The sequence below is a fragment of the Pipistrellus kuhlii genome, unplaced genomic scaffold (assembly GCF_014108245.1).
Source record: "Pipistrellus kuhlii isolate mPipKuh1 unplaced genomic scaffold, mPipKuh1.p scaffold_m20_p_13, whole genome shotgun sequence".
Lineage (NCBI taxonomy): Eukaryota > Metazoa > Chordata > Mammalia > Chiroptera > Vespertilionidae > Pipistrellus > Pipistrellus kuhlii.
Window position 1 is genome coordinate 9,538,004 of NW_023425438.1, and position 17,001 is coordinate 9,555,004.

The 17,001-nt window shown below is 39.2% G+C and overlaps 1 protein-coding gene across 3 annotated transcripts in view; it reads right to left on the reverse strand.

The window, feature by feature from the left end:
• TTC27 (tetratricopeptide repeat domain 27) overlaps positions 1-17,001 on the reverse strand; it is an 83,738-nt gene that overhangs the window by 11,157 nt on the left and 55,580 nt on the right. For all 3 annotated transcript variants that reach the window (XM_036434811.2, XM_036434810.2, XM_036434812.2), the window contains 3 exons: positions 12,977-13,204; positions 2,926-3,024; positions 730-782 (listed from right to left, as the gene is read on the reverse strand). In XM_036434811.2, coding sequence (XP_036290704.1) covers positions 730-782; positions 2,926-3,024; positions 12,977-13,204 — 380 coding nt within the window. The remainder of the gene's footprint in view (positions 1-729; positions 783-2,925; positions 3,025-12,976; positions 13,205-17,001) is intronic.

A 17,001-nucleotide genomic window follows, 5' to 3' on the forward strand; every position in this document is an offset into this window, starting at 1 on the left:
TTGGCATCCAATTTCCAACAAAATAGTCTTAACTTGTTAGTCAGATAATCAGAGCATACTGCAACCTGACCCCAAATGACCTTTCAACCTTATTCTCGCTGTAGATTTCACTGGGGTCCATAGCTGATTCTCTCTCTGCCTCTCTCCTCAGGTGTTTTCACTCCTGTCACTCGGCATTGGATCCAATTCCCCTTGGCCGAATGGCTTTCCTCTGTGTCTTCTACTCTCTCAGAAGCGGATCTGAACTCGGGTCGTACACTTACTCTCTTCTGAGATGTCTGACACAGAATAAGTTTTCTACAAATACCACCCGCTACATGATAGTCCTCTTTGTATTTCTCACTTTATATTACCTCATACTACCTACAATGTTAATCAATTTTTAATAACATGGCACAATATTTTTACACCTATACTCCCTAAAGACATTGGTTTGTATTTCTATTTCTCAATCATGTCTAGTACACAATCAATAAGAATCTATCAACTGAATTGACCAACTAAAGGCATGCTTGCTTTTCTCATGTAAGGAAGTTTAGGATGTAAAACTTCAATAGCAAGTAAAGATTTCAAATAAAATTTCTTATTTTATTACACATTAAATGTTTTTAAGAATTAAACTACGTTTAGAAGTCAAATGCTATAAGGCACAATGCTTCAGTATTCAGTTGAAGAAAATCTCATTCATTTATTTTGGAAGCAAAGTTCATATTTGTCTGACGTACTTACTTTTGTTTTAATCGGATATAGGAAGTTGATAAATTGTTCCAAGCTTCAGCATTCTGAAATGACAGAGAACCTAGTTATAGAATATTCTCATTTGGGTAAAATAATTGCTACAACCAAAAATATAACATATTTTCCTAGTCCAAAATGTGCTCTTTACAATCACAATTTCCACTAAGGTATGTTTAAAGGTGTATCAGAAAAATGAAGTAAACTAAATGTAACTTTTATAATTTAGCATGAAAAAGTCACAAAAATAGCCAACAAATTAATATAACTATTAAAGTACTAATTTAGAAATTAGTTAAGATTTTATTTCTACATTTAGATTTATAAAAAAGTGGTACAATTACAATATCATTTATACAATATATATATTTGCTGCAAACCCAAGATATTCAGAATATTGTTTTTCCTATTTTAAAAGGCTCTACTATTTTTCCATCATCCTTTATCAGATAGAAGAATAAGGGAGTGTGTGTTCTCCAGTATTATTGCTAAGCATTTCACCAAACACATTTCTCTACCTATTCCTCTATTCAACAACAAAAACAAATTAAAACTTTTATATAAATGTTGATTCTAACAAGAACGATATGAATATTTGTTTCTCTTTGAGACAGGGTAAACAACTGAGGTATCTCAACAATCAACCTAGGCTTCTAACCAGAGGCGCAGAAACCACACAACACACAGCAAATTGAGAAGAAGAGATCCAAGTTCAGGGCTGAAAATTTGGCTGGAATTTATAGGGCCAAATACCAGGAAAGAGAGATCTGCACAGAAAATAAGCTCCAGAAATCTCAGCAAGTGTCTCATTGGGTCCCTGGCTGAATACCAAGCTGCACATGTGCAGGGCAAAACTTCTTAAGGCAGAGAACAACTCCAGAAAGCTGTGAGCTGGATGGAATTCTGGAAGTCACACAGTGCTAGCAGTCACTCAAGGTCTAACTAACCAGATGGGGAATGCTGAGGGCATCGAGCACCCATGGCATTAAATACTAGCCCAAAAGGTTATATCTTAAGAGAAGGGTGATTGATTGCAACCACAGAATAAAGACAACTCCAGACCCATCCTAGCAAAGAGTAAAACCGAGCTGATCTGCAAAAGGAAATTAACCAAATGCCAAAATAAAACTCTATCTTCCAATGGAAAACCCAGAAACTCAACAATATAGCATCCACAATAAAAAACTGGTAGACATTCATGCAAATAAGCAGGAAAATTTATCCATAGCCAAAGGAAACATCAGTTAATAGAACTAGACACAGAAATGAAGGAGATGTTGGAATAAGCACACAAGGACTTCAAAGCAGTTGTTATAAACATGATCAAAGATATGAAGAATCATGAACATAGTAAGGGAACAAAATTACAAATCTCAGAAACATGAAAACTGTAAAAATCAAATGAAAATTCTTGAACTAAAAAAATACATTATAGATGTTTAATTTTTAAGTTGATATATAATTGATATATAACACTGTATACCTGTTAGGTATATAGCATAATGATTTAATATATGTAAATATTGTGCAATGATTACCACAATTTTAGTTTACATCCATCATGACACATAGTGTGATAAGTTTAATGAATAAGTCTTAACAACAGTTAGACATAAATATAAGAGCTAAAACAATAAAACTTTTAAAAATATATATATTTTATTGATTTTTTTTACAGAGAGGAAGGGAGAAGGATAGAGAGTTAGAAACATCGATGAGAGAGAAGCATCGATCAGCTGCCTCCTGTACCAACCCCCCCTCCACCAGGGATGTGCCTGCAACCAAGGTACATGCCCCTGACTGGAATTGAACTCAGGATCCTTTAGTCCGCTCAGTGGATAGGCTGACGCTCTATCCACTGAGCCAAACTGACCAGGAATAAAACTCTTAGAAGGAAAACATTTTTGGCCTTTTTTTTTTTTTTCTTTCTTTCTTTCTTTTTTTTTTTTTTTTTTACAGTGACAAGAACACAACGTGATATCTATGTATCTACTGTTTGAAAAAATGTAAGTGTGAAATACAGCACAATTCATGTGACCCAATGTTATACAGTGGATCTCTAGCACTCATCTTACATAACTGAAAGTACAGACTGATAGGAATTACTGTTTTGAACTCCAGTACAGTTGGAATAACTTAGTGAATACCCATTTAGAGCTGTAATAAGGAAAGAAGATGAAATAAACTTACATCGGGTTCTAGAGTCACACAACGCTGAAACGCCTTTGCCGACCCCGCGTAGTCTTCCAAGGCCAAATGGGCACAGCCGAGAGAGAACCACACCCCGAGCTGCAAGACCAAAAGGCAATCATTCAAACACAGACATTTACAGGATGCAGTGTGAACAGTTAACACACTACCAACCAACACTACTGGAATGAACACAGAGCTATATAATAAATATTTGCCTTACATTTTATAAGGATCATAAATGCATGGAAATTTAGCAAATAGAGATGAATTTTCCAATATAATTTTCAAAGCTAATGACACTGAAAGCAGGTACAATATCACTGCACATCTTTCGCTAAACAAGACCACTCTTTGTGTTAATCAAACTCCAGGAATGCAAGCCCTGAAATTATGTTTGGGATTAATCTAACATTTTTACTGAGCATCAACTATATAAAAAGTATACAAAAATCAGCTGATTCACAGCTGATGAATGAATGTACAACAAACATAAGGAGAAAAGTTTTTGCTTTCATCTTGAAGTAAGACCACAAGTAGTCGCACTGCCTACTCTTACCAAGACTCAAACTGTCCTAGCATGAATCTGCTTAGGCATGCCTGAAAATAATTTTTAAAAAGTAGGCTCAGAATTTCAGAATGGAAAGCCTCACTTAGGTCAGTAAGATTTGCAAGCACAGAGATTTAGAAAACAGGTAAATTAGGAAGTAGCTATTGAAATTACAAAAGAAATCTTTACTTCGCAGGGTTTCCTTAAAATTCAATAGCCTCTACCAAGGGAAAGATAAAATTGATAAGGATTCAATGAAAGTAGTCAGAAATGCGGCTGTTACAGTTGGTTTGCTTTCCTTTCAGATACAGTGGGCACAGCCAGCAGACTGCAGTTCCCTTTCTCGCTGACATCCAGACCACGGCAGGGAGCCAGCAGGTGGATGCAGCTGAACAGGGTGGGAAAGGAAGCGAGCTGTTCAGTTACCTGTCTGTCCCTAACTCCACGGAGGCAGAGGAGGCGGCCACCCCCATCTCTCCTCCAGGGAATTCCCACAAAACCTGTTCCAAATGGCTAGTTGAGGCCTGAAAGTTCTTAAGCGGGTAAAGATTTTTAGCCAGTAATTAGAGGTAAGGCTTAGAAAGCAAACATCCCTGGGCAGTTTATAACACTTGGCCTTGAATTCCCGAAAGGCTATAAATAACTGCTATCAGGAATTGTGTAGAGAACAGATTTTGTCAGAGGGATCGGTGACAGCTGAGAAAGGGTGGGTGTGTGTTTGATAGGAGGAGGGAGGAGCAGAAATAACAGGTTGAAACAAAGTTAGTAATTCACTTTTTTTAATCAAGGGATTTCCAGCAACCTAAAAATGAACTCATTACAATTTGCTTTTGTCTGGTTAATTTTGGAATCAAATTTATAGGATGTAATCTATAAAAATTTAAAAAAAAAAAGCTCCAAAGCACCAAACCGCATTCACTGAATATGACAGAATGTGAGAGTCTAAAATTTGATGCTAACTTATAAAACAATAAACCAAACAAGATCTTTAACTTCTAACCAAGTTGAAAGAGTCAAAATCTGTGTATTTATTTCATCAGTTATAAGGTATACTTTCCTTTCAGCATTTAACATCTCTGAAATAGATGCATCTCTTTTCTTAACCTTTTAAAAAATTATTTATTGACTTGACAGAAAGGGGGAAAATACCAATTTGTTGTTCCACTTATTTATGCATTCATTGGTTGATTCCCGTATGTGCGTGGCACCTTAATAAGCAATAGCTTGTCATCGAGTTTTATTGGCAGCATTAAAGTGGCACCTAAAATAAATGTGCCTCTTACAGTTGATGGCATCTTATAGCCAATGAATCACGGAAGCAAGTTCATTTTGAATGAGTAATACCTCATTCTGGGACTAAATCAGAATCAATGAGAACTACCCTCAAAGTTCTCAAAAAAGGATGCAACCTTCTTGCTTTCTGATTAGCAAAGAATAAACTCTCCACAAAGCAATTCCATGTGTGTGGTCATAAAAAACAGAAAATGCAAAATCAATATGCAAATAAAGAACTTGATTTTTCAACCCACCTGAAAAGACAAAGGTTACAAATGTCTAAAATTAGCTATTATCTTCTAGCTCTCTATCTTACAGCTGGTAATGAAGTTACTATTTAGCTTGAATTTTTTTTAAATAAGTCAATGTTTTATAAATCAGGGTCTTAAGATGAAAATAAATTAAATGGAAATCAGGCAGATGACTTAATACGCATTAAGGTTCTCTTTTTTACTCTTGGTCATTTGTGTTGTTGTTTTATTTGCATCAGAAGAAAAATCCTAAAATCATCAACTGCAATACATTTTCATCTAAATATTGCTAACATCTATAATAATAAAAGTGTAATATGCACATTGACTGAACGGCCAAACAGTTGAACGACCATCCTGATGACCTTCCCAGACGAAGCCGGAGCGGGGCTGCGAGGGCCGAGGCAGCTGGGGCTGCGAAGGCTTACTCTTGCACAAATTTCGTGCACCGGGCCTCTAGTATAATTATAATGAGATGACTATTGCACATACCCTATTCTTTAAAATAGTGAAGTGGCTTTAAAATAAAAAACTCTAGGATCTTCCCACTGCTGTGGCTGACCCACTAAACCACAAATAATGCATTCATATCTTGCTTTTCAGTTGAGGGCCTCAGAATTTGGAAGACTAAGGAAATATTTGGTGCCTCTTTTACTTTTTTATTTTAAACTGTTACATAAACTATTATTACCACCCTGCCCCCAGAGGCATGATTTATGGCAACGCCATCCTTGCTAACGATGAAGGAGGGGAAGGCAGTGAACAGGTGCTGGAAAGCTGAGAAGATCAATGTTTTAAGAACCAGGGCATATCAAACCCCCTCTCCCCATGCTCTCTTGAGTAGGCGGGCAGACAAAGATGAAACAGAAGAACAGATGACCATGTTTGGTTGGAAGGAAGAGCTGAAAGGCAAACCTCTTATCTGAGGGACTGGGCAAGACAGAGGAAGTCATCTGGAGAGGCTCTGGCTGAGGTTCCTGCACAGTTTACTTCAGGCAAATTGCAAGGGCAAGCCTGACACATGAGGGGGGGTGCAGTTCGGGGAGCAATCATCTGTACAAGCTGACACTCAGCTTTCTCTCCTGAGCAAACCAATGCAAAACACAAGCAGGCCAACTATTTATTTGAAATGTGATAACATGTATTCTTAAAGGATGATTTTGAATTATTTTAAAAATAATTAACAAAAGAACAGCAATGGTTGAGAATATGGTCTCTTAACTTTCCTCATAAAGTTCCCTAGAGAAACAGTGCAATGGAAAGATGGATGCCTGAGATTCAAGAGATTCTGTATAACTGTATGACCTTGGCCTTGTCACTTAACCTCTGAGACTCAGTTCTCCAATTGTTTAATGGAGGTCGGAATAAAAAATTCCAAGGCTCCTTGGGACCCCAGATTCTGAAAACCCAGAGGTGACAGGGTTCAAAGCTGCAATAGTGCCATCTAGTGGCAACACAAGTACACTGGTCATACAAGGAGATTAGAATTAGAATCACAGGTTTGAGGAGCTAGAAGGGGATCTGTTCAATCAGAGGCCTTAGGAATCCATTAAAAAAGGAAATCGAGGTCTAGAAAGGAAGTAATTTGTCCAAAGCCAAACAATGGGTCCCGGTTCCCGGTGTGAGATTCATGTGATGAAGAGAGTGACTACAATGCTTACGAGCCCTTGATGATTAAAGTGGGAGTTAAAGCGTGCCACTCAGTCGGCTAGGAAATACTAAGCACCGCTACACAACGGGTGGATTAGTTTTATAATTAAACGGTTAATTTTTTACAAGGGCACTTAAAGCACGTCTGCACAAGGTGCCATCTGTTTACATATTACAATTTCCTTTCTTACATTATGAGCCTACTACTCAAAATTCCTTCCTCCAAGGTTTCTGCAGAATGAATCATCAGTTTCTTCACACACTTTTTGCTAATTTTCCTTACAGGACTGACTGTTTGAATTTTTCTGATGTCACATATAATAAAGCTTTACATGTTTTAATGGAGTCCTAAAGCCAAGCTTCACACCCCTTTCTCTCCTTTATACATCCCTGACACATTCCCATGATCCCACACACAGATCAGTTGTTGAATGTGGTTTGATCAAACAGAAAATGACCCACACTGAATCCAAGAATGATAATCAATGTTCTTTGGTAGTAGCTTTTCCTAAAGTGATGCTGCATACTCATGGTTTTTTGTTTGTTTGTTTTTAATGTCTACCACCAACTCTTTTGTAACCAGATTTCTCATTTACTAAGTCCCAAGTTATTTTCCCTAAAAAACACATCTTAACCCACCAGCTTCTCTCCCCCTCTCTCTCCCTCCCCCCCCTCTCTCTCTCTCTCTTTCTCTCTTGCAGTGTCTTCCTTTAAACCAAAGGATCAGTGAAATTTTATGCACACATTTTTATTTTACTACACAGCCCATTAGTTGTTTAATGCCCTCCTCTTATTCCTGTTCTAGATTTGGTTATTCTGGTTTTTACAATTGTTCTCCCCCCCCCCCCCACGTTCAGAGAATGCACAATGTGAACTATTATAGGTGCTGGTCTGTCATGCGCATTTGAGACTCTCCTGTTAGAAAAACATCCCTATTTTTAGGCTGCAGAGAAAGAGGCAACAAAGATTTTTCTACCACCATTACTACCACACTACAAGCAGGATGGGAAAATCCCACTCTGTAACATCTATGACCGAGCACTGAGTGGGATACTTTACATAGCTTAGCTCTCATTTTCCCAGCAGAAAACTGGGATAGGGATTATAACCTCCACTTTACAAATGAGGGCACTGAAGCCCAGAAAATGAAGTGATTCACCTACGTCACAGTCCTTGGGATTACGGGGATTCAGAATCTGGCCTATGGCAGCAAAGCTCCTGCCCTCTTTCCACCTCCCAGTCACAGCCACGGCCCAGATGTTATCCCAGGGCTTGTGTTTCTTGGCAGTTATGCAAGTTAGACCTTAAGAGTTTCATTTTTTATTGCTTACCAATATGAGAGATGAAGAACACAAAGGAAAGAATCTCTTTTTTCTCTACATATTATTCACACATGTTCACTCTGTCTTCTCCAGTGGAATGTAAGCTCCCCTCTCCTTGAATCTTCCCACCACAACTAATATACATTCACAACAGAAACCATGGAACTCTAGTTCGAATAATACTTTCTTCTTTCCAACATTAAATGAAAGATAAAGTTAATCCCTACAAATCAAGAGAGAATGTAAGCTCCCAGGGTAATTAAAGCCATGGAGTATGATAGCAGTCTGATCTTATGTGAGAATGAGCTGAGAAGAGCTGCCTCAGTTTCTCTAAAATTCCCTGGTCTTGCAGAGACTTACTCTCTGTCATGTGCTGGATCGTCCCAAAACATTGACTATCTTCCTAAGTTCCCATGAATCCCTTCCTTGGTTTCCTTCTGTCTCTCTGATCAGAACCCTGGAGTACTCTGTGTGAGCCCTGTCTCACTGGTGCTCTTCCTTCTCCCTTCCTCCACTGCTGGGGATGTCCGGAGCTGAGTGTTGGAAGAAAAAACCAACAGTTTTCTGTAAAGAATCCATTCACTTGTATGGTTTCACCTTACTCGGCAGAAAAGCTGGGTCTGGAAGCTGTGTTCTGGCCTCACTATGGGCTTCAGGTTCCTATGTCCAGTGAAGTATCTCTCAGGCAGCTTTACTTACTAGTAGACACAGCTACACCTCCTCAAAGTCAGCATGCAAAGTCACAGCACCGTCCCATGTATATATGTACTTTCCCTTCCTCTTGAAATATCTGTATCTATCAACGGGGACATTTTCCTTTTTAACAAGAAAACTGAGAAAACTGACATCCTCTTGGAATCTCGGTCCTACCAGCTCAGTGAATACGGCCCAGAAAACGTCCCTTTGCAATGAGGCTTCAACCCATGCTCCCTTTCCATCCTCACTGCTAACTCACCCATGATCTCATTCTTTATTTAAACTTCCTGAGTACTGCTCGTCATATCATCCACTCTTTTATTCAAAACCACAACAGACTCCCACATCCAGAGAGTCAGATAACCCAGAAGAAAGGCATTTTAGGCTCCCCACCAAGGAGTCTGTCCCTATCACTTCCCGGCGGAAACGCTCTGCTCTCTGCTGATAGGCTGATGCAGCCTAATTCATTCCCACTGCCATGCCTGGTACACAGCAGGCCCTCGATAGCCCGTAGTCAGGCAACCACATGATATACTGTTCAAGCCACAATATTCTGAAAGTGAAATGAGACATTAAAAATAATTTAAAATATATGACTTAAAAAAGACTTTATTTATTGGCCAACAAGTTACTGACCAAAAAATTGGTTTTACTATATTAGGGATCTATAAGATTTGAAAACTATTTTCAAAACTAAAATTATTTTTGAAAAATAAAAATACTGTACATTAAAATTAAAAAATTTTAATACTGATTACCTGAACATTTAAAACTAACAAAAAGAACATTCATGAAGCTATACATTTGTGTCATCTGCACATTTCTGCAATATATTACAGAATTAATGTTACTTTTTCTTAGGTACTCATACATCCTAATCAGTTCCTTGATCATTCTAATACCATGTCACTGACATGTTTCTGATGAATTTATAAGTGAATGACAGACAGTAATCTCCAAAGCATGAATGCTGTAAATGGTACACACATCTAACAAATGGCCATAGACGCAGAGATGATGCACTTAGATGGTATTTTAATACCCCTTTGATTTCAGAAAGTAGTTATGATGCACAAGAGCCATTCAAACATCACTCTCATTTTGCCTAAATTCTGTTATTAAACCTAATTGCATTGGTTTAAGTGTGAGAAAAGAGGGTGGAATTCCGTTTTTTTCTGTTTTCCTTTTATCCCAGGACTTACAGGAGGGAACAGCACATAGAGCTGCCTTCCTGAGAGACAGTTCACACTTGGACCCCAGCTAGGGCAAGTCTGCAGTGTCTGCCTCTGCGGTAGTCTGTACAACTGCAGATCAAATGGCTGCACATTCTGGCATGCTCACGGCCTGCCGCAATTGGATCCATATGCCACACTGCAAAACACCCTCACATAACATCTGTTTGTACTGCTTTAAACAATTGTCATTTTCTGTCTCGCTGAGTAATTAATTCAAAATTATATAATGAGACGGGTAAGTCCTGTCACGTCCTGCCTTGCACATTCCCTCACATCCATCCCTTCTTTCCTGCTGCCCTTCCACACTGACGCGGCCGTGCCAGGCTGCTGCTAGTTCCCTAACCCTCCTACCCCGTGCGCCAAAGCCATATTCCCAAATTACCTCCATGCACACCGCATTCCTTCCTCAAAAACGAAGCCAAACACAAACCAACCCTCCATGGCCCCTATCTGCCAAATGAAAAGTCCCATTTAAGACCTTTCGTAATCTGGCTCCAGGCTAGCTTTCCCACTGGAACTGCTCTATTCCCTCTGACTCTAAAAAACCAGCCTGTTCACACACCCCTTCCTTCTTATTCTGTGTCTAGGCTTTGTTCAGACGGCTCACCTGCCTGGAATGCTCCCACCCCTGCCCCTCCCCTGGCCTCTTTAAGTACTATTTGTCCTTCAAAGCCAAGTTCAACATCCTCTCCAATGTCTCCCAGGGGCAGAAATATTCTCTTTGGCTTCTATATATAATAACTAGTGCTTTATAAATAATTCACTTGGTCATTCTCTGACGCCTTGTGTAATTGGCCGGTTTTATCTGTGTTCATTTCACTAGACTGTACCAGAAGGTACAAACAGAACTATCCGGTGATCTGTTGCTACTGCTTTATCTTTTGGTTCAATTCTGTGTGCACAGCAAACAATCAGTATATAATTGACAGAACAATTGATTAAAAATATTATCTATTCAGTCAAATATTTATTGACTATCCAATATGTGATAGACGAAACTGTTACAGCACTACAGAAATAAATTAAAACTTACAGATAAGAACTTCTGCCTTCATGGGACTTACTGCAGGTGGAGGATACACATAATTTTTTTATGTAAGCTATAATATTAGAAGGTTCTAAGTGCCATGAAGAAAAACAAAGCAGGGAAGGAAATTAAGGAGTGTCAGGGGGAGATGATTTGAAATAGAATCATCGTGGAAGGCCTCTCTGAGAAAAAGTCATTTGAGCAAAGACCTGAATGAGGCTACGGAGCAAGGTACACAGATGCCCAGAAGAAGAACATTCCAGGCAAAGGAAGAGCAAGTGCTATATCTGTGAGGCAGGGATGTACCTAAAATATTCAAGGGAGTACAAAGAGGCTTTTCCCAGCCACCTGATTTGGAAGATACTTACCATTCAGATGAGGAAAGTAAGCATCATAAAAAATGTACTTCTGATATTTTTTCTATGTAAAAGACAAGCTCTGAGTCTACTATGTTCTAAAATGGCTATTTGTGCATACTCACGTACACAGAAGCATTATTCACAAAAGCCAAGAGGTTGAAGCAACTCAAGTAAGGGTCCGTTGACAGATGAATGGAAAAACAAATGTGGTACATACATACATACAATGGAATTCGGCCTTAAAAAGGAAGGAAATTCTGACACATGCTACAACATGGATGATTCTTGTGGATAAATATAGTCTATGACTCCACTCATACGAGGTACTTAAGAGCAGTCAAATTCAGAGGCAGAAAGCAGAATGGTTGTCAGCAACTAGAGGGGCAGGGGGATAGGAAGTCACTGCTTTGCAAGATAAACATATGCAGGTGGATGGTGGAAATGCTCACACAACAATGTGAACACACTTCGCACTACTGAACTTTACACTGAGAAATGGTTAAGATGAAAAAGTTTTGTGAAAAGCTTTTTACCACAATTTTTAAAAAAAAGAAGTGCAGGTTCCGGAGGCAGACCATGTAGGTTCAAATACTGGCCAAATGTCCAGTGAGGCACCCGGCTCATAGTAAATGCTTGGTAACATTTCTTCTTATGATGATCAGCGATCCATTCTGTTATCCTATTTTATTTATATGGAAGTTTTTCTTTCATTTATTGATTTCACCAGTTACTTGCAGAATCCTATACTGTCTGTAATTTTGATTCATTTCCTTTCTAATGTATCTTTTCAAAATGGGACTTAATTTTAACAGCTATATTTGCCTTATGCAGGAAGAATAACACTAACAAAATGAACAGAAAGTCAATTTAAAAAAACACACACACAACCAAGGAAATTAAAAAAATCTGATGAACAATAGTAACTGTTGAATATAATAGAATCAGAGGTATGGAAGGGGAATGAACTGACGATTCTTGGGGAAAAGGGGAGAGGGGGGCATGGGAAGAGACTGAACATAGACTGTGCACCTATGGATGAGGACAATGGGGAGAGGGGAAAGGGCAGAGGGTGGGGTGGGAACCTGGTGGAGGAGAGCAATGGTGGGGGGGGGGGAAGGAACATTTGTAATAATATGAACAATAAAAACTTATTTAAAAAAATAAATAAATAAATAAATAAATAAAATTTATGTGAGGGGAAAAAAAATAAATAAATAAATAAATAAACACACACACAATATAGAGTCCACTTCTGCTCATAAGCAAAAAATGTATCTGAGATGAAGTTCTTAGCAGTCAAAGACAAGCTCACCAGCCATTAGGGCAGAAAGAGGGTACTTGTTCAGGAAGAGTCTAAATCAAAGAAAACTGTTAGGCTCTAGCCAGTTTGGCTCAGTGGACAGAGCAGCAGCCTGTGGACCAAAGGGTCTCGGGTTTGATTCGGGTCAAGGGCATGTACCTAGGTTGCAGGCTCCTCCCCAGCCCGGAGCTCATGCAAGAGGCAACCAATCAATGTGTTTCTCTCACATCGCTGTTTCTCTCTGTCTTTCCCTCTCTCCCACTCTCCCTAAAAATCAATGGAAATATCCTCTGGTGAGGACTGACAAAAAAAAAAAAGGAAAGAAAGAAAGCAAGAAAGAAACCCGTTAGTGCGGAGAGCAGATGGGGTTTCCTGAACTGCCTGACCTGCATGGGGTTGATCTGCACCGAGCGCTCAAAGCACTGCACGCACTCCGTCAGCTCCTTGTTGCGCAGGTGGAGGAGGCCCTTGGAGCGCTGAGCGCGGGCGCTGCGGTGGCCGGACAGCTCCCAGGCCTTGTCGTAGCAGCGGTGGTCACGGAGGACATCGCCAAGCAAGCAATACAGACTTGGCGTTTCCTTTTTCTCCAGCTCTTGCCTAAGGATTTCTTCTGCCTAAAAACACAACAGAAATAACTAAGTTGCTTTCATGGTTTAAAGGTAAACATCTTTTAACTCACATGATCCAAAACTTCATTTTCAATGTTTAAGGTGACCAGGTTAGTTCATGCATTTAGAACACAGGCTGAGTAAGAAAATAACCAAAATAAATATTATCCATATAATTCCCTTATTTGCAGATAATATAATAGTTATTAATGTATCTAACGCTAACTCTGTAAGGTCACACTCTCTCTATTTACATATAAAAATTTATATATAAATATAGATATATTCAACCAAATTATGTAACAGACTGCAGCCACAGCAGGATTTTTGCTGAAATGATCTCCCAGTGTAGTTGAAGGCATTCTCTCGGCAGCATGGCACTGAAACTTGATACCCACTCCCTCCCAGAAATTCTAAAGGCTAGTTCACTTATAAGTACTTTCCTGCTTTAACCAGTTCCAGTGGATTCTGAGGTCTGCAATTAAGCAATGCTCATCATAGTAACTGGTCACAGAAGTGCTTCTAGTGTTCTCTCCCATGATCAACAGATCCTCACTGTCTTCAAATCCAACTAGATTAGATAACTAATCACAAATATTCGTTTTCTGTAGGACTGCTGAATTGTGTACAGATGACTTCAGATCCACCAGTTCCATGTGAAAGGTAAAGCATCTGATTGGGTTAATCAAGTGCGTTTTAGTCATTCGTCTTATTTCCTCTATTGTCTTTTAGCTATACTAGATACATAATTTTATTACTTTTTTAATGATACTCATGTGCATCTTCAATTTACCAATATTCATTTACAGTTATTATTGTATCACCTCACCTTTCTCACATCACAAGTGGCCATTAAGCTAATCAATGTGAAACAGTCTATTTTTGTATTATTATTATTTATTATTTTTTCCATAATGACAACTATAGACTTACTTTTTCCCTTACTTGTGTTTTACAGGATTTGTCAAGAAATATCATCAAACAAAATCCAAATAGCAACATCTTGACTTCCAGAGTTGCCACATATTAAGTGTCCAATTTTCAATTAAAAAAATTACAAAAACAGCCGAGACCGGTTTGGCTCAGTGGTAGAGTGTTGGTCTGCGGACTGAAAGGTCCCAGGTTCGATTCCGGTCAGGGGCATGTACATTGGTTGCGGGCACATCCCGGGTAGGGAGTGTGCAAGAGGCAGCTGGTCGATGTTTCTCTATCATCGACGTTTCTAGCTCTCTCTCTCCCTTCCTCCTCTCTGTAAAATATCAATAAAATATATTTTTTTAAAAATTACAAAAACATGTGAAGAAACAATAAAGCATGACCCTTACATGGGGGGGGAAAAGCAATTATTAGAAACCACCTCTGAGGCTACCCAGATGACAGACTTTACAGACACTTAAATCTGCTATTGTGAATAACCTCTAGTAAAATGACTAATAAAATAACTCAAAACAACAGTAAAAGAAATGACAAGGGAATTAAAATGGTACACTAGAAAATATCCATTTAGCAAAGAAGAAGGCAGTAATAGGGAAATAAAAAAGACATATGACTAATACAGAAAATAAATAACAAAATGACAAACATACATCCTGAATTATCAGTAATTAAATGTAAGGAAATTAAACATTCCAATCCAAGGCAGATTGACAGAAAAGATTTAAAAATGATCCTTAATTTATTGACAAGAGACACACATTAGATTCAGGGATACAAACCAGTTTAAAGTGTTTAAAAAAAAAAAGGAAGATGCATCATGTAAACAGAAACCAAAAGAGCTGGAGTGCCAAGCATGTTAAACTCGTGACCTATGGGCTGTGAGTTTGACATGTTTGGCCCTAGACTAATATCAGACAAGGTATACCTTAAGACAAAAATTGTTACTAGAACAAAGAAAGGCATATTTTAATGATAAATGTTCACTCCATCCAGAAGATATGATAACCATAAGTGTATACAATCACTTAATAACAGATCCCCCAAATTACATGAAGCAAAACCTGACAGATCTGAAGGGAGAAATCCTGAATTCAACAATAATATTTGGAGACTTCTATATCCAACTTTAAGAACAACTATAGAGGATAGAAATAGAAGGTGTGAACAATGCTATAAACCAACTAAATCTAACAGACATCTAAAGGACATTCCACCCAACAACAGAATACGAATTTTTCTCGAGTGTACACAGAACATTCTCCAGGATACACTACATGTTAGGCTGTAAAACAAATGTGAAAGGACTGACACTTTTATGTGGCAAACAACACACACCACTTGATCTAACTCCCGCTTACAGGGCCAACTGCATTATCCCCCTACTCCTTTCATCTCCCCTGCAGCCCTTGTGTACTCGCTCATGCAGAGGCCCAAAGTTTCAGCAGGACGAAACCACTGATTCTGCAGCATTGCTTCACCTCAGGACCTTTGCACATGCTGTTGTCTGTCTAGAACTTGTCGTCCAGCGAACTCCTTCTATTTCTTCAGGTTCCTCCTTGCTGGTTACTTCCTACAGTGAGTTTTCCCGGTGCCTCCCTCTCAGAGTTGGTGGTGTTCCGTGTGCTCCTATGACAGCCAGTACCACTGTAATTTCCCAGCCTCCACTTCCTTATTACAGTGCAGTGTGAGGGCCTCTAATATACTATGTTCTTTATAGAATTATTCTGTCATTGTCGTATATTATTTATAACAACTTACAGAAGTGTGAGTTGTTTTAGCTGTGCTGAGTTGCAGAGTTTGGAATCTGAGCTCAGGCCTTCCTTTCCCCTCACCTGCCTTCTATCATGATTGTTGTTAACCCTCAAAAAATTAGATATTCTTTTTGTATGTTAAAACCTGTCAGTTTCACCTGAATGAGCAAAATAGGCAAAATAACTGAAAATATGCTATAAATTGGTAATACAAATAGGAGATGCACAGCTAAGGGGATAAGTGTGCCTGTTTTTAACTATTCTGTTTTATCTTGGACGGAATATTTATGTTAGGTAGCCTTTGAAAAATCAAGCCCCAGAGCGTGATGTTGTCACACAGAATAAATGTACGAAGCAGTTAGTGAACAGCTGGCTGAGTGAGAGAGCTAACAGGACCAGGCACCACACATGGAAGAAGCCTAGCTGGGGAAGACCCACAGGGCCGGATGAAGTGTTTTGTACTTTTCGCCTCTCGGTTGCTGCTCCTAGAACAAGAATTGAGACTGCTTCCCGCTCGAAGGACTGTCCTGGCGCCATAAGAGTAGAGGTGCTCTGGTGCTCCCTGACTCTGTCCTGTCATCCTTTCCTCTGTGCTGAGGCTGGTCACCTTTCCAGTGGGCAGTCCCTGTCTCTGAGAACTAGCCTCTACTACAGCAACAAACAGAACCCATCTTTGCTTCCTGCTTCAGGGAAGAAAGCTGGAACTAGAAAATGTGCCCTAAGATGGTGATTTAGCAGCACGTGTGAGCATTTTTTTAAAGCCTAAAGCTATTGTCGGGTGCACAAACCTGACTATTAGCACTCCGTTACATTCTTAGCCTGACCATTGTCCTGTCCCCACGGAACAAACCTCTGCCCTGTCATTTGTGTAGTCCTCCACGGCTCTCTCTAGTCAGTACCATCTAGAGCTCATTTCCCACCCCCATTCTTCGCCTGGAGGGCTTCTTACAGTTGTTGGTTTGCCCATTCCCCATTGCTATATACTGACCAGAGCAAAGTCAAATGAGCGCCACTCTTACTATACACTAGAATTTTCAGTTCCTTCTGCCAATTCACAAAATCAAGCACAAATCACAGCCCAGAAGGGCCTACAGTGAGTAAATCTAGATTTCCTGG